We start from the raw sequence: 18874 nt of genomic DNA on the forward strand, positions 1-18874 counted from the left end.
ATACCTAGGTAAGAGCAGTCAAACATGGCTACAGAAAGTCATACAATGGGATAGACTGGCATCGAGATGGGTTCATCATCACTGGCTTCAAACAAGACCTCAATGCTACCAAACATCTACCTCAGTTCTCTGGTCCACTCACTCCCCAACCCTGCAACCACTCTCTTGAACCTTTTCTACTCTCCAGACATGACTCTGCCACCTACCCCCTGCCACTAGCAGTCAACCCTGCCTCCTGCTTCAGAGACCCTAGGAACCAAGCAGGAATACCCCCAGCTTCCTAAGACCAAACAAACTTGTATTTGCCCTACATTCTCTTCCTTTCTTCTCATTACCAAAAAACCTCCTTTTCTTAATCCTACCTGTTTTCTGACAGTCTAAGAAAGTAAGTTTTCCAATCATCCCACTTTTTGAGGCTTTAATTCCCTTCAGCAAAGCTTTCTGTAGAAGTGATCTGGTACATCCTTCATTAGACTTATTCTCAGGGTCTTGATTTTTTTTTTAGGATATTTGTTCATCTTCCATGTCTCTGATTAACATTTGGACACATGGAATACAGTTATTAATGACTCTTTCATGTCCTTTTCTGCTAATTCTAAAATCTGAGTGAGTTCTGGATCCTTTTCAAATGATTGATTAGATCTTCTAATTATGGGTCACAGTTATCTGCTTCTTTCCATGCTTTGTAACTTGATCCCAGACATTTTACCTTGTTGGATGTGAGATATTTTTGTATTTCTACACATGCTCCAGTGCTTTGTTCTTGGGTACGTAAGTTGGACCAAATTGATTGATCATTTCAGGTCTTGCTTTAACAATCTGTTAGGTCAGTCTGGAACACTACTGAATCTAGGACTAGCAATTCCATTGCTGAGGCAAATCCTTTCTGAGTATTCTACTCTGTGTCCTGTGAATTATGAGTTTTTCCCGTCTGGCTGGTGAGAACAGGCAATATTCCTGGCCCTATGCGAGCACTGAACACCGTCCTTTTAATCCATTCAAATTTCTTTCCCCAGCTTCCTCATACACACATACACGTCCTGAATACTTAAGGGGGAACATCTGGAGTTCTCCATGAAATTCTCTCCTCTGCAGAACTCTGTGCTGTGTTCTTTAGCCACCATAGTTTTTGCAGACTCTTGGCTTCATCTTCTAAACCCAGGGAGACCACAGGGCTCTGCCTGGGCTTCCTGCTCTTCTTCTGTGGCCCAGGAATTCTCTTAAGCCAGTAAACTGGGACAATCATGAAGCTCGTTGAGTTTCTTTCCTAATTCTCAAGGATCACTATCTTTCATTGCCTGATATCCAGTGTCTTTAAAAACCATTGTTTTACATATATTCTCTGTTTTGGGGTTTGTCTTTGTTGTTTCAGGTGGGAGGGTAAATCTAGTAACTCTTACTCCATCTTGACCAGAAGCAGAAGACTTTCAATTCTATTTTAATGGTGTTTTCAAATCAATTTTATCAAGATGCAAGTCACGAACGATAAAATGCACACAATTTAAGTTTATGACTTGGCTAATGTTGACAGCATGTAAACACCACCACAATCAAGATATAAAACATTTACAACACCTCTCAGAAAGTTCTCTCATTGCCTTTCCCCATCAACTCATCCTCCTCCCACTCTAGAAAATGATGTATTTTCTGTATTATAGAATAATTTTGCCTATTCCAGAACTTCATCATGTTATTTTACAACTGGCCTCTTTTCCTCATCAGTATGTTTTTGATGATAATGCTGTATTAGTACTTCAACCTTTTTACTGCTACTGAACAGTATTCCAAAAATCTAAATATACCACAATTTCCTCTTTTATGCTACCTACTGATAGACCTTTGGTTTTTTTTCCAATTTTAAGTTACTAAAAACAATGCTCGATGAATGCTGGCATACAAGTTATTTTGTGGACAGAAGGCTTTCATTTCTTTTCAGTAAACAACTAGAAATGGAGCTGAGTTGTATCTGTTTAATTTTATGAGAACTTGGACAAGCTTTTCTGAAGTGGTCGTACCATTTCATGTTTCTATGAGAAATGTGTGAGCATTATCAGTTGCTCTGTACTGCTGCCAACACTTGATACTGTTTTTTTCTTTTATTTTTAACTAATCTATATATGTAGTAGATGCATGCTCAGTTGCTCAGTCACGTCCAACTTCTTGTGACACTGTGCACTGTAGCCTGCCAAGCTTCTCTGTCCATGGGATTTTCCTGGCAAAAATACTGGAGTCGGTTGACATTTCCTTCTCCAGGGAATCTTTCCAACCCAGGGACAGAACCCGTGTCTCCTGCATTGCAGGCAGATTCTTTACTGCTCAGCCACCAGGGAAGCTGATATATGTAGCAGAATTTCACTGCAAGTTTAGCTTTCATTTCCCAGATGACTAATAATATTAAACATCTTTATATGTACATGGCTATTTGTGTATGTATGTGTGTATATATATATATATATATATATCAAAGTATCTGTTCAAGTCTTTTGCCAATTTCAATTGGGTTATCTTATTATTTGTTAAGAGTTCTTATATGTTCTCTATACAAACTCTTTGTCAGATATATGTGTTGTACATATTTTCTCCCATTGCGTGCTTTTCTTTCCAATTTCTTATTTATGAAATGCAGAAATATTTTTAGAAAATATTTATACTTTAGCTTTTTAGTTAGATCTGAGTGTTGAAGAATTGATGCTTTTGAAATGTGATGTTGGAGAAGACTCTTGAGAGTCCTTTGGACTGCAAGGAGATCAAACCAGTCAATCCTAAAGGAAATCAGTCCTGAATATTAATTCAAAGGACTAATGCTGAAGCTGAAGCTCCAATACTTTGGCCACCTGATGTGAAGAACTGACTCACTGGAAAAGATCCTGATGCTGGGAAAGACTGAAGACAGGAAGAGAAGGGGACAACAGAGGATGAGATGCTTGGATGGCATCACTGACTCGATATACATGAGTTTGAGTAAGCTCTGGGAATTGGCAATGGACAGGGAAGCCTGGCATGCTGCAGTCCATGGGGTTGCAAAGAATTGGACATGAAGGCAATGGCACCCCACTCCAGTACTCTTGCCAGGAAAATCCCATGGACGGAGGAGCCTGGTAGGCTGGAGTCCTTGGGGTCGCGAAGAGTCAGACATGACTGAGCGACTTCACTTTGACTTTTCACTTTCATGCACTGGAGAAGGAAATGGCAACCCACTCCAGTATTCTTGCCTGGAGAATCCCAGGGATGGGGGAGCCTGGTGGGCTGCCGTCTATGGGGTCGCACAGAGTCAGACACGACTGAAGCGACTTAGCAGTAGCAGCAAGTGACTCAACTGAACTGATGATCCATTTCAAGTTAGTGCTTGTGTTAAGTGTGATATAAAGGTCAATGTTCATTTTTTTAACAGATTCCTAGTTTCTCCAGCATTTCACTGAAAAAAAATTCTTTCTCCACTGAATTATTTTACACTTTTGTCAAAAAACAACTGACCATATATACATATTTCTGGATTTTCTATTCCATTCAATTGTTCTATATACCATCTTCAGGCCAAAATGACAGTGTATTTACTATAGCTTTATGGAAGTCTTGAAATCAGGTAGTATAAGTCTTTCAGCTTTGTTCTTTGTCAAGATTGTTTCAGTTATTATAGGTCCTTCACAATAATATATAAATACTATAATCTTATCAATTTCTTTTTTTTAAAAAAGGCCATTAGTATTTATGAGTGGGACATCACTGAATAAACAGACACATTTGATGAATGCATAGATAAATTCAACATCTTAACACTACTGAATCTTCCAATTCATGATCATGGGCCATTATTTACTTAGATCATCTTTAATTTGACCAATCAGTATTTTGTAGTCTTCAGTGTAGACGTCTTTCCTAACTTCTCTTATCTTTACCCCTAAGTATTTTAAAATGTGTCAATGCTATTGAAAATCTTATTTTCTCAAAGTTCATTTTTTACATTATTGGAGCTTGTATATGGGAATAAGATTGACTTTTGTACACTGACCTTTATACCCTGAGACCTCGTTATAGTCACTTATTAATTCTAATAGGTTTTCAGGCAGTTTGTTGGGAATTTTTAAATAGATAATCACATTTTCTGTAAAGATAAATACTTTTTACTTTCTTTCTGCTGCTGCTGCTGCTAAGTCACTTCAGTTGTATCCAACTCTGTGTGACCCCATAGATGGCAGCCCACCAGGCTCCCCCGTCCCTGGGATCCTCCAGGCAAGAACACTGGAGTGGGTTGCCATTTTCTTCTCCAATGCATGAGAGTGAAAAGTGAAATTGAAGTCGCTCAGTCGTGTCCGACTCTTAGCGATCCCACGGACTGCAGCCCACCAGGCTCCTCCGTCCATGGGATTTTCCTGGCAAGAGTGCTGGAGTGGGGTGCCATTGCCTTCTCCTTACTTTCTTTCTAGTCTTTCTTTTATACCCTCTACTTGCCTTAATGTACTGACCTACTGGTAAAGCTAAAGAAAAGGGGTGAGAGATGAGTGACTACTTTGTTCACCATCAAGTATGGTGTCAGTTATAGTTTCTGTGTTTTCTGTAGAGAATCTTATTCAGGTTGAGGAAGTTGCCATATAGTTCTAGTTTGCTGAGAGTTTTTTATCATGAATGGTTATAGAATATTGTTGGCGGTATTTTCTGCATTTACTGAGATGATCATATGATTTTTCTCCTTCATTCTGTCAATTCAGTAAATTACACTGCTTGATTTTCCAATGATGAACTGATCTGTGTTTCTAACATAAATTTCATTTGATCATGAGGTATTGTTCTTTTAATTATTGCTAGATTCAATTTGTTAATATTTGAGAATTTTACATCTGTATTAATGAAGGATATTGTTCTTTTCTTATGTCTGTTGTGTTCGGTATTGAAGTTATTCTGGCCTCATAAAAATGAGTTAGAGAATGTCCCCGCCTATACATTCTAAAAGTTTTTCTAGGAATGGAATGTTATTCTTTTCTTCTACGTTGTTTGACAGAGTTCACTTGACATTATCCAGGCCTCTGGTTTTGAGGGAAGGTCTGTGATTCAGAATTCCATTTGAAAAGCAAATACAGGGCCCTTCAGTTTTTTTCTTTCTCTTTGAGTCAGTTTGATAAGCTGTGTTTTTCAAGGAATATGTCCATTGCTCCTAAATTATTGAATTTACTGTCATAAAACTGTTTATCCTAGTCTCTCATTATTTTAATGTCTATAGTATTTGTGTTGACATCCCCTCCATCATTTCTGACACTGATTTTTTTAAATTAATCTTGCTAAAGATTAATTTTATCAAGCTTTTCGAACAGTCCACTCTTATCTTTGTTAACTTTACGTATTCTTGAGTTTTCTGTTTTACTGACTTCTCTCATTTCTCTTTTACCTTCCTTGGATTTAATTTGCTTTCCTTTTCTAGATTCTTAGATGGGAATCAGTTCAGTTCAGTTGCTCAGTCGTGTCCGACTCTTTGCAACCCCATGAATCGCAGCACGCCAGGCCTCGCTGTCCATCACCAACTCCCGGAGTTCACTCAGACTCACGTCCATTGAGTCAGTGATGCCAGATGGGAATAGAGACCACTGAATTGAAAGGCATTTAGAGCTATAAATTTCTAAGTATTGTTTTAGATGGATAATGCACATTTTGATTTGCTGTATTTTCATTATCATTTTCTTTTTTTATTGAAGGATAATTGCTTTACAGAATTTTGCTGTTTCTGTCAAACCTCAGCATGAATCAGCCTAGGTATACATATTCCCCTCCCTTTTGAACCTCCCTCCCATCTGCCTCCCCATCCCACTCCTCTGGGTTGACACAGAGCCCCTGTTTGAGTTTCCCGAGCCATACAGCCAATTCCCGTTGGCTGTCTATTTCACACATGGTAATGTCAGTTTCATGTTACTCTCTCCATGCATCTCACCCTCTCCTCCCCTCTTCCCATGTCCACAAGTCTGTTCTCTATGTTTCTCCATTGCTGCCCTGCAAATAAATTCTTCAGAACCATTTTTCTAGATTCCGGATATGTGCGCCAGAACAAAATAGACCTTAAAATAAAGAAGATTACAAGAGATAAGGAAGGACACTACATAATGATCAAGGGATCAATCCAAGAGGAAGATGTAACAATTGTAAATATCTATGCACCCAACATACCAGCACCTCAATACATAAGACAAACACTAACAGACATAAAAGGAGAAATTGACAGTAACACAGTAATAATAGGAGACTTTAACACCCCACTCACACCAATGGACAGATCATCAAAACAGAAAACTGATAAGGAAACACAAGTCTTAAGTGATATATTGGATGAGATGGATCTCATTGATATCTTCAGGACATTCCATCCAAATGCAGAAGAATACACCTTCTTCTCAAGTGCACATGGATCATTCAGTTCAAAACATCCCTTATTTTCAGTATATTTTTCTTTAAATTATAAGTTATTTGGAGATGTCTTCTTTCATTATCAAAAATCTAAAGAATTCTAGAATTCTAAAGAGAATTCTAAATAGCTACTATTACTAGTTTATATTTTTAATCAATGCTGTTAAAAAAAAACACATACTTTTCAAGATTTTAATCTCTGAGCCCTTTTTTTAAACAGCACAGATGTAGCCTATCTTGGTGCTCCTGAACAGAATGTGTATTCTGCTGTTACTGGATGTAAGTACCAGTTAAGTTCAGTTTCATTGGTAGTGTTCAGATGTTACCTATGTTTAGTTTTTTTTCATCCCCATGTTCTTCAATTGTCAAAAAGGAACTATAAATTTTTCATCTGTGTTTGTGGATTTACTGATTTCTCCACTTAATTTTGCAATTGGTTTTTCGTTCATCCCATATGTTCTTTGTTCCTTCTCTGCCTTATCTGTCATCTCTCAATTTGTTTGTATTGATGGCCCCACCCCATCTTGATTATGGATAATGTTTTCCCGCTTCATTTCATGGCCCATAACTTTTAATGATCTGGGGGAACACTTGGGGAACATCCGAGTTTTGGGGTCTTCCTTTAATGGGTGTTGACTTGTTTTGGCAGGTGTTTAGTTGGCCACTTGTCCTGATCCTTCTGAAGCTTGTCTGTAAGATTCACTGGGGCAGGTCTAGAGTGGCTTTTACTCCAGGGGTAAGGTAACCACCCTTAATATTTGGTGTTTCTGAGGTTTCACTTGAATGTCCAATGTATTCATCAAGTTCAATCTAGTCTAGCTGATCAGAATCCCTCTGTTGTCCAACACTGAGACTTCCAGCAGCTCACAGCTTTGTAGTAGCTGCTCTCTGCCTCACTCCCATAGGTCCAACTGGCACACAGCAGCCTCGTATATGGTCAGAGATTTCAGAGAATACTTTTCAGATATCCTGAGTCCCTGCTCTGCCTACTGCTCTCCAGTACCCTGCCCTGAAAATTCCAGCCATCTTGGCAGTTCAAACTCTGCTTTTTGCCTCTTAAGCAAATAGACCGTGGTCTTCTCCTGGGCTCTGCCTCCCTGAGCCACAATTCTAAAAGCATCTCCGGGCAGAAAGCCAAGGCAATTGTGGCACTTACTTCATGCGTTTCCCTTCTCTTAAGGGACATAATCCTGTGCTGCCTGCTGCCTATTTCTATCTTCTGGGGGAAAAATGCTTCATATATTTTGGCCAGTTTTATAGTTGTTTATAGTAAAAGGTCCATTCTGGCACTGTTACTATATTGTGACTGGAAGAGGATTACAATAGTCTCAAATTGCTCTCCCCTCATCTAGTCTTGCATCTATATAGTCCATTCATACTACTGCAGCCAGAGTGATTTTTATATGCTCAACGTTTCCAACATTAAGAAAAAACTTCACATATTCACAAAAGTAGGAAGACTTACACAGTGAACACATACATGCCTGCCACCTGGCTTCCACAATGAACATTTGTTACACTTTATTTATCTCCTATCTATCTATGCCTCTATCCATTATATTTGTTGAAGCATAAGGTAAGTTGACGATATCAGAGTAATTTTCATTAAACACAGAGAGAAATCACATCACTTTGAGCTTAAAGTTTATCAGTGGGTTCCTTTATCCTTCACCTAACGAGCAGAATCTGTGACATGGTCTCAAAGGACCCTTGTGATCTGGGCTCTGCTGATCAGTCTTTGTTTTCTGCCTTCTTTTCCCAGCCCCTGGGTGCCTGCCACCCTGGCTTTCTTCAGTTCAGTTCAGTTCAGTTCAGTTCAGTCCAGTTCAGTCGTGTCCGACTCCTTGGAACCCCATGAATCGCAGCATGCCAGGCCTCTCTGTCCATCACCATCTCCCAGAGTTCACTCAGACTCACGTGCATCGAGTCCGTGATGCCATCCAGCCATCTCATCCTGGGTCGTTCCCTTCTCCTCCTGCCCCCAATCCCTCCCAGCATCAGAGTCTTTTCCAATGAGTCAACTATTTGCATGAGGTGGCCAGAGTACTGCAGCTTCAGCTTTAGCATCATTCCTTCCAAAGAAATCCCAGGGTTGATCTCCTTCAGAATGGACTGGTTGGATCTCCTTGCAGTCCAAGGGACTCTCAAGAGTCTTCTCCAACGCCACAGTTCAAAAGCATCAATTCTTTGGCGCTCAGCCTTCTTCACAGTCCAACTCTCACATGCATACATGACCACAGGAAAAACCATAGCCTTGACTAGACGGACGTTAGTCGGCAAAGTGATGTCTCTGCTTTTGAATATGCTATCTAGGTTGGTCATAACTTTTCTTCCAAGGAGTAAGCGTCTTTTAATTTCATGGCTGCAGTCACCATCTGCAGTGATTTTGGAGCCCCCAAAAATAAAGTCTGACACTGTTTCCACTGTTTCCCCATCTACTTCCCATGAAGTGAGGGGACCAGATGCCATGATCTTCGTTTTCTGAATGTTGAGCTTTAAGCCAACTTTTTCACTCTCCTCTTTCACTTTCATCAAGAGGCTTTTGAGTTCCTCTTCACTTTCTGCCATAAGGGTGGTGTCATCTGCATCTCTGAGGTTATTGATATTTCTCCCAGCAATCTTGATTTCAGCTTGTGTTTCTTCCAGTTCAGCATTTCTCATGATGTACTCTGCATAGAAGTTAAATAAGCAGGGTGACAATATACAGCCTTGACGTACTCCTTTTCCTATTTGGAACCAGTCTATTGTTCCATGTCCAGTTCTAACTGTTGCTTCCTGACCTGCATACAGATTTCTCAAGAGGCAGGTTAGGTGGTCTGGTATTCCCATGGCTTTCTTCAGATTCTCCAATACCCTCTACTCATTCATACTGTCGGGCCTCTGATGGGATTTTTCCCTTGACTGTAATACCCTCTCTGAGTGTCTTTCCCATCTTGCCTGGATATGATGGCTATCCCTTCATCCTTCCCTTTCTTCAGGATGCTTCCCCTAAACATTTGCTCTCCCTGTTAAACACTCTCACAGCATCATGGGCCTCTCCTTTAAAGGATTTATAAACCTTGGCAATTTTTCTCCCCCTCATTAGCTTCATGAAGATAAGACTCTGCTTTGCCTCACCACTCAAATCCCAGAGCCTGGGAAGGTACTTGGCAAATACATCTATCACTGTGTAGGCACATAAAAACATTCAATGAATGAATGATGAACTCATTTTGTTCTTAGTAAGTCTAAGAGAGAGAAGAATATTTAGCAAGACTGTCTGCTTATTAGTCTGTCACACTGAACTCTCACCAGGTGGTACAGGGTTAGTCCTAAATACTGCCTCCCAACCAAGCATATTTGCCCTTGTCTAGACTGTTGAGGACAAAGTCATTCAGAAAGCCCCCCAAGTCAGGAAATCTACCATTTTTTTCAGTGCTCTTTTACTCTTTTTTTAGTGTTCTTTGACGCAGTCAATCTACATTCTCATAATGCTGTGGATCCGTGTCTTCATTTGATTCTCAGAGATATAGCTCTGAATCTTGAAGTTTTATTTTGATTCAGAGAAAATATTTTGTTTTTTGGGGGGTGCTGTGCCACATGGCTTATAGGGTCCTACTTCCCTGACCAGGGGTCGAACCCGGATCCCCTGTAGTAGAAGTGGGGAGTCCTAACCACCGGACCCACCGAGGAATACGCCACAGAAAATACTTTTAAAATGTTAATAACACCTTTAAGGGTTTAAAATAAGGTCGTGCCCAACACCTTACTCTGTGCCTCTCCGCACACACTCTCACTTTACATGCCCTGGCAGTGACAGCAGTTCTGCTCTGTGGGACCTGAGAACACTCTCTCATACAGGAGGTGATATTTTTACCTTGGGTGCCCACACCTGCTTAAACGTAATATCGCTTCTGTGTAGAATCTAGGGAAATGGTACAGGCGAACTTATTTCCAGAACAGAAGTAGAGACACAGATGTGGACAAACTTATGGAAACCAAGGAGGGGTGGGAAGGTGGGTTGAATTGGGGGACAGGGACTGACGTATATACATTACTATGTATAAAACAGATAACTAATGAGAACCTACTGCATAGCTCAGGGAACTCTACTTGGTGCTCTGTGTTGGCTTGAGTGGGAAGGAAATCTAAAAAAGAGGGAATATATGTATACGTATAGCTAAGTCACTGTGCTGTACAACGGAAACCAACATAACATTGTCAAGCAACTATACTCTAATAAAAATCAATTTAAAAATGAAAAGAAGTTTAAAATAAAATGTTCCAGGAACATTTTATTTATTAGGACAACTGCTGAACTTGAATAAAGAAGAGCTCCCAGTACCACAGACGTATGGGTCTTGCTATCCTGAGCCGTTCTGCTATACCAAGATTTGATTTCTGAAAGCAATTTTACCAGCCTATAAAAGAATATTACAAGGAAGGAAAAAGAAAAAAAAAAACTGACATAAGCTTGACAGTAGCACCTTAGGGCAATCATCAATATGTTTCTCACAGAAGTCAAATTATTAAATTCATAAACAACCCTTCACTGCAGAAATAAGAACAATGGTTAATGCCGCCAACTGAATAGGGAACACAGGAAAATTATGGCTTTAATTTCAACTGCTAAGGTGCCAGTGTCTTTATGAAGAACTGAGCCTCTGCATGAAAGCTCAGTGATGAATTCCGCTAAGTCAAGAGCTCTCCATTGCCAAGATGGGTGCTCAGGAGGGCACGTGTGGCCAGAGATGCCTCCTGGGCCCTCAGAGGTGTTTTGCTACATTTTATAAGAAAGGACTGGATGAGGAATACATGATAGCCACAGCTGACAAGTGAGAGAGCTCGCCTCAATCTGCTGCTGTGCCTGGCTGCTGTCCACTGCTGTTGCCAGGGAAACCGACATCAGCTTGATGGAAACAAGGATCAGGGAAAACTTTCACTTACCTCGTTTCCACTGATCCCAACAGCTATTTCTATGGGAACAGTCGCTGCCGGCCAGTGGCAGAGAGGTTACCACTCACTTGTTAATGTCAGGTGTGGCTATCAGCCTATTCACTTCAGGTACCACAGTACCCACAGCACCGGTATCCAGCTGACAGCTACCCCTGACAGCATCTTAACTCTGCAACAAGAAAGCTCAGGGCTTAAAAGTCTATAAAAACGTTTAGGACAGTTCTTTATTAGAAAAAGGAAATTTAGCATTCTTCCACATAGAGCTGAAGCATGGCTTAATTTCTTGTTCTACCAAAACCAAACCATGTGAAGTTACTAAAGGACCATAGATCTCTCCCTCAGCTTTCAACCCCACTCACAGCACTACTTCCAAGTTCAAGAAAAGAGACCTCCAACTGTGTGGACAACTCTTTCATCTGTGAGTCAAGTCAAGCCAAAGATATACCCAGTTAACTGTGGGGAAATATTTTGCTACAAGTGATCATTAAGAGTGTCTTTGGGAATCTGGCAGCCTGATCATCACTAATTGCACACAGGAAAATCTTTTTTTTTTTTTTTTTAATTTTAAGAACTATCTACAAAGAACTCTCCATTGTCCCCTTGTTTTTGAACTAGACCTCTATGTGTTTTCTCTGCCTGTTGTCAAGATATGGAATTAACTCATTAACTCAATACAATTTTATTCTGTAATGTAGTGGTAACCAATCACGCTGATAGCCTGCTTTATCCCATTACCTAACAATACCCCTTTCAATGTCACAAGCAATTCAACTACTCTTCTAAGATGCAGATCTGTTTATGTACAGGAAGAAATTCTGTTGTTCATTTTCTGTGAGCAGATGCTGGTAAAGCATTGAATGAGAGTAAATTCTAATCCCAGTCATGAATAATTTATACAAATGCCTATTCCCAGAGGGTATGTCTCCACAATATACCTGGTGTGTTTTTCCCTCTGAGCCAGCATTCAAGGGGAGGGAACTAGAGGCAATCTCTGATTGACCATGGTTCATAATGGTGTGAATGTGACAGACTAGGGTGTAAACTATGATGCCCCCCAAACCCGAACCTATTTTGTAAAATTCTAATACAGCACAGTCACCCCCACTTGCCATGCCACCCTCTTCCACTCCCTCTATACCAGCAGTTACACAAGTAGAGAAGCCATGCATGAATCTCTGCCTAGGTTTTTTTAATCCCAACACTTTCAACCAATCACCAAGCATCCTTTTCCCCCAATTAATGTAGATTAAAGAGAAACCGAATGGACTGAAGACAAATATAATGCCTTGGACAAATATGAGTAAAGTCTAAGGAATAGGAGATGAAATTCATTAATCATCGTTTTCCTCTAAAAAAGTGATTAGAGGGACCTTCCTGGCAATCCAGCGGTTAAGAATCTGCCTGCCAATGGAGGGGATATGGGTTAAATCCCTGGTCTGAACCCCAAATGCCTGGGGGCAACTCAGTCCACGCGCCACCGAAAGGCCACGGTGATGAGAAGCCTGCACACTGCCGATGGAGAGCAGCCCCACTCGCCACGGCCAGAGAAAGCCCGAGCCCAGCACGAAGACCCAGCGCGGTCACAAATAAATAAACATTTTTTAAAAGACCAGGGCAGAGGTCTGTCCCAATATGGGTCATAGTCTGGCACATAATTAAAGAACCTTCACATTATGATACTGAATTTATAAAAGAAAAGAGAATGGAGTTTTTAAACTCCATTTTATGGCAGGGAATATCCAGGCACCAAGACAACAGTGTTCAAAACAACTGAACAGAAAAATATTCACAACATAGGATCCTAAAATTGCCCTTTGGATTTACTATGAAAAATGGCATATGGGGCCTGACTTCAAAGGCCGACAGAGAACAGATGCATCAAAGTCTGGGTTATATTACACTAATCTCTTAAGGGTCTTTTATCTAATCTCTTCCTGGCCATTGCTAAGTGCCAGGGATCTGACTGCTACTATATAAATATCAGAGATTATCTAAACTTCTCAGGAGAAATCCATCTAATAGACATCAAAACCAGTCTAGGCACCGTGGGTCCTTAGTCTATCTTTGGCAGAAACAGAAACAAAGGCAAATCAAATCTTTGCTTAGCAAGGACTTCATAATTTACCAACTCCTAAGTATTTTCATTTTACCTTCCTGCGCCTCTAAGAGCATTTTTGGACATTAGATCCTCTAAAAGCAAATTCTCTACTCTAAACTAAGTAGAGAATACTTAGTTTATTAACATCCTGAGTAGAAGAGTCATGCAAATTAAACCCTACCTATAGGCCTGGTCACAAGGGAGAAAAATTAAAAGAATTGAGTTGATTAGATTTTTCTTGCATGCAAATCTCATTTTATATACTCTTACTCAAGCCATCACCATCAAAGTAACGAACCTCTCTACACTCTTCAGCTCACTGAATCCTCTTGCAACTCCCCACGGTTAATAATATTAACATCATTTTACAGACAAGCAAAGTGAAGCTCGAATAGGTAAACTGTTTCACCAAATCTCATAGCTGGTAAAAGGTAGAGCAGAGAGTTAAGTCTTAATTATCTGACTCTAAAGCCAGTGTTTAACCATATGTTACAGAAATGTCATGCCCCACTACTTGTGCAAAAATAAATCACTGTCAGAACTTCAATCATGATTGAGAGCTGCACCTCAAAGATGACAAAGAACCTCCATGGCCTGATCATGAGGGCACTGAGTACAGTATTAATGTGCATACAAAGCCTATTTCTGTTGGTCTCTTCCTGGGAAATTCAGAAAACGGTACATTTTAGATATTTTCCAAATAGCCTCTTAGCTGTTACCACTTCACCCAAGCAGGGGATCGGGAGGAGGCCCACAGAGGTAAGAGAAAGATACATTCAAAATTCTTTGCAGTATCTATTTTTCAAAGCACTTTTACATTCATGAGCCGACCTAAAGCCACCTATTCTGTGTGTGTGGGTGGGGATGGCACAGCAGCCTCATCCCCCTTTGAGGGGCCAAGAGACGTAGGCTCGGGACTCCTAAGTGAAGTCCCAGAGTTATTTAGCACATGACCAGAACTCAGGTCTTCTAATTCACGTCTCACCCACCAGCCCCTTTTTGGGGGTCTGACCCACACCACAGGGGCTCAGAGGGCCGTCTACCTTACCAGAGGTGTGCCTGGCATCAGGTAGTCCTTGCAGGTGAAGATGTGAGCCACTGTCCATGACCACCATCCCCCCTGGGAATCTGGCAGTGACTCTAAAGATAAAAAGTGCTGAAACACCACCGTGTTCTCTTATCTTACCTACCTACAGAAAAAAATACCCCAAAGGGGACAAGAGTTAAGTGAGCAATTTTAAAAGTGAACAATCATCAAAGCCACCATGAGAAGAGCCAGCTGAACTGTAGACTTAATTGAGACATTCTTTCTAACACTTGGTCATAACGGGGCCATCTCCTTGATAACAACTTATTATGAGATCAGAACTCTAGTTACTGACTTTCTCGGCTCCTCCCACACAGCACAAGTACCTGGGTTGGGGCAGGGGGTGGGAATGTCTTCATCCAGGATCATGCTTGGCTATGCAGAGCATACAGTTCATGAACCTCATACTCACCTTGAGAAAAACAGTCTGCTGTAAAACCAGAGCTATTTCAAAGCATCAGACTTAACAATGCTTCATAAATGTACCAACACCAAATCAAGTGCACAGATTAAAATCAGTTTAAGGATACAATAGGATGGCATGGCCACATGGAAAAAGAGGAGGAGCCAAGGAAGAGCAACAAATATTTCTAAATGGTTGACTTAAAGACACATAGCGTCTTATAACGATCCTTCATTAGAGAGCATCAGCATGGTCTAAAACAGGAGAGCCTTTTAATTCAGGGCTTTTGGAATTACATTTGTGCTGGTCCAATGGTCCCTAAGGGTATGCAACATAAGCCATCTCCTTTTTAACATTTGTGTCCTTCTGATTTTATATTTCCTCCAATGTTCCCTTAAAAAGTTGGGAAGAACTCTAAGATTGAAACTAAAAGAATGTTTTTTTAAATTTCATTTCTCTGAAACAAGAAAATAAATACAAATGCCTGATTTTGATTTTTTGTTGCTCTTTGTAGGGGAAAGTCAAGGAGGAGTACCCAGGCGGAGAAGCCCAAGTAACTAACTGTTAGGAAAGGCGGGAGCAGCCTGTTCTCTGGTTTCTCCACCTCTAGCCCACCCCACCGCCACCCCCACAGACATCTTATCATCTTTCAACATCCAGCTCATAGACATACTGCTTTCACAGCTTCTCTGTCCCCGCCCCTATTTTAGCTTGGCCATCCTGCACTGCCCAATGACAGTTCCACCCCAGACAATGACTGTCTGAGCACAAGGCCCCCATCTGTGTCTTAGACATCTTGGCACCCTGGCCCCTGGCCCAGAGCCAGACATGCAGCAAGAATTCAGGAAAAGCGACCAAATTTGCGAACACGCTGGAAGACTGCTCTGCGGACGTGGTTCCTCCTTTAGACAGAGTGCTGCTGGACATCTCCTACCCAAGTGGCCTCGCACGTCCAGGCAGGGTCAGCTGCAGCCCCGGGGGAGCTGGGGCACATCGTGGAACTGACTGAATATTGCTGGGAATTCTTGGGTTTTATTTTAAGAATTCAAATGTCATTTGCATTCTCCTTCATAAGGAATCTAGTTTTGTTCTGATTTAAAAATATTTTAAAGTTACTTATTACTTTCCCCAAAATATATTTCAGTAAACTGGCTGTTCCATCATGGTGTGTGCGTCTTTATCCTCCTGCTGTGGGTACCCCCCAACAGGGTGCATATTTAGCATCCACCATTGTAATAAGGGGTCCCTCCCAGCTTTTTCCCCTTTTCCCTTTTTAAGTCTGCCTCATCCTGCCAGGGTGATGTTCCTGCTCTGGGAAGCTCAGAGATAAGGCATGTCACTGGCACTGTTAAAATTAGTCGTTTCCATGGCCTCAGTTTAGTTGGGTTTAGGAGACACAGGGTGCCAAGGAATTCACAACAGAATTGCTGTTAACCTTGTATGGGCTGTTCCTGTAGTAAAATCAACATGATGCTGTTTCTCCAGGGATAAATTCCACCCTCACCATCCTGACACTGACCTAAGGCCACAGAGGGTCGTTAGGAAGAAGGCACTTTTAAAGTGTGACGTGAAAGAACTTTAGGCTTGAAGAGCCATTTATCCAGAGAAAGAATCTTTGGCCTGGGTCAGTGCAGAGGGTCAGCTGTCACACCCAGAACTCAGGCCCAGAGCCCCCTTTCCCCTCACTGTAAGGCATGGGCTCCTGGCTCATTTCTAGATGGGGCTTCACAGGACAGTGTGTATCCATGGTGTGAAAGGGACCACACTTGGTCAGGGAGAATTCTAAACATGCTGTCCCTGAAAACAGGCAGGGTAGCTGAGAGGGAAGATGAGGAGAGGAAGCAAAGATGGGTAACTAGCTCGCTTTCTGCTCTGGAAAAGGCAGTGTTTAGAAAAGTGAGATAAAGGTCTCTCCACTGACTCGGCATTACATGAAGACATCACTTCCCCTGAGATACAAGCTCTCAGCAAGACAGAGATAGAGTGAGTGAGGAGCAGATAAACTCACTGGGAATCAAGTCTATCAGCAGTATCTCCGGAGGATGTCTGAACTCAGGAGTGACAGGGGCTCCTCAGAGGAAACGGGCACCTATGAGCCCCGGTCACCCTCCCAGGCCCTGGCAATGGCAATAAGCTGGTACTGAGAGCCTGGGGTCTCTCACTCCCTTCTCTGGGATACTCCCCTGTGTCGGGTGTGTGTGTGGTGGGGAAGATGCTAGGATGCCCAGGAGGGCTCTAGGATGGCAACCACAGACAAGATAGAGCCCCACTCTGGTCCCAGCCTCCACTGAAGCCCCGTCAATCCACAGAGCCGAGGAGGCCAAGAAAGTAAAATTTCAAAAATGATGACTGAGTGACACGGACAATGATAAGGCCGGAGGAAATTTAGGTGCAAAAGCTGATTATTTCTCTGCATTAAAGACAGATTCTGTGAGCTAAGATTAAAAACAAATTCAAGGGAATATTCTCACAGTGATAGCAGCAGAAAACCAAGCTAATAAATGATCCCCATGGGAAGGATGTGCGATTTTTAAACTGTCCAGTATTTCTGTGCTAATCTAGGCTTATTTCTCCTTTACCATGAAATCTGAAACACCACTGGAAATAATCATGATACTGCAAGTAACTTTAAAGGGCCAGGCTATGTACTAATACTAATGGGAAGAAAACCACAAAAGACAAAGGTCCTTTGCTGCGGGAGACCAAGGCTGGGCATCCTTTTAGTCACTTTTAATCCACTCCTACACTCTAGCATATAAATGTCACTCACTTCAGGGAAATGGTTTCATTCAATTAACAGTTTGGCAAGCATCAGAAACACAGAATCTCACAGACAGATACGAGCATTGAGAATTACAGTTCAGTCCCAAAGCAACACACAGAGGGGACATCAGAGTCCACACGCATGCAGAGAAAGCCGTAGGGAGCTGCCTGACACATGGCAGCAGCAGAATGTGGGACACGGATCCAACTGCTTACCCACTAAGGACACCAAGAACCAGGTTAAGGACGAAAAATGAGCCAAGGATGATGAGACTAACAAAATACACCCATGGCCATTCCCATCCTATCGCATCATTTACCTGTAAAATGTAAGGAGATTAGTTATCAGTTATCCATTTGCCAAAGAGCAGAGCCCCAGGAACTGCTGCTGGACCACTAGGGCTTTGACTGAGGATTGGTGCTCCAAGGATGGGATCCCGCCAAGGGCCTTCCAGTTTTGTTCTTTCAATAAGGGCAGGTTCTGCTGCGGAAATCCCCAAATGTGGCCTACCAAAAGTCATTTAGCTACTGTTTGGTACCAATTAATCTGCATTATATTTGGATCCAGACCAATAAAGCAATTATAGATGTATCTCCTTTTAGGACAAATGGGCAAGCAATGCCAATGATTTAAACCCCAAGTGACAACGCTGATTAATCTGTGGTCAATAATTATCCTATAGCTTTCTCTCACAAAGGCTGGTGAGGTTCCAGGAAACGTCTTGGTTTGGGAAGCCTCAGCAGAAAAGAAAGCATCTTGGAGGACACATAAAACGCTTGGCATCCACCCGGCGGCCCCCATCTAGCAAGCCTGTGTGGTCTTGGCAACTGTCCTCAGGACTCTGCTTTCAAGATGAAAGAGGTGTAGCTTACCCGCTCAATACACCAAGTACAAGATTTAGTACGAAAAATGACCCAAAGATGACGAGACTGACAAAATACACCCAGGGCAATTCAAATCCCATAGCATCATTCATCTGCAAGAAACAAGATGGTCTCATAGAAGTGGGTTAATAAGAGAATCTAATAAGGAGAGAGGGTTACATTAGAGACAGCATTCCATACATTTAATTAAACATTTACTTAGCTTCAAATCAGACAACAGTAGCCAATGCACATTCATTATATATTCCCAACACACACACACACACACACACACACACACACACAGAGTCATCAAAACTTTCAGGGCAAGTAATAG

General features: G+C 41.6%; 1 protein-coding gene across 3 annotated transcripts in view; it reads right to left on the reverse strand.

Moving 5' to 3' along the window:
• The window catches only part of CACNA1D (calcium voltage-gated channel subunit alpha1 D), a 348007-nt gene that overhangs the window by 124107 nt on the left and 205026 nt on the right, over window positions 1–18874 (reverse strand). For 2 of the 3 annotated variants that reach the window (XM_068982170.1, XM_068982169.1), the window contains exon 8: window positions 18547–18650. In XM_068982170.1, the coding sequence (XP_068838271.1) occupies window positions 18547–18650 (104 nt within the window). Of the gene's footprint in view, window positions 1–17889; window positions 17994–18546; window positions 18651–18874 lie in introns of all 3 variants that reach the window. The other variant, XM_068982168.1, reaches the window with a different exon arrangement.

Source organism: Capricornis sumatraensis, chromosome 10, assembly GCF_032405125.1.
Source record: "Capricornis sumatraensis isolate serow.1 chromosome 10, serow.2, whole genome shotgun sequence".
In the NCBI taxonomy this organism is placed as follows: Eukaryota; Metazoa; Chordata; class Mammalia; order Artiodactyla; family Bovidae; genus Capricornis; species Capricornis sumatraensis.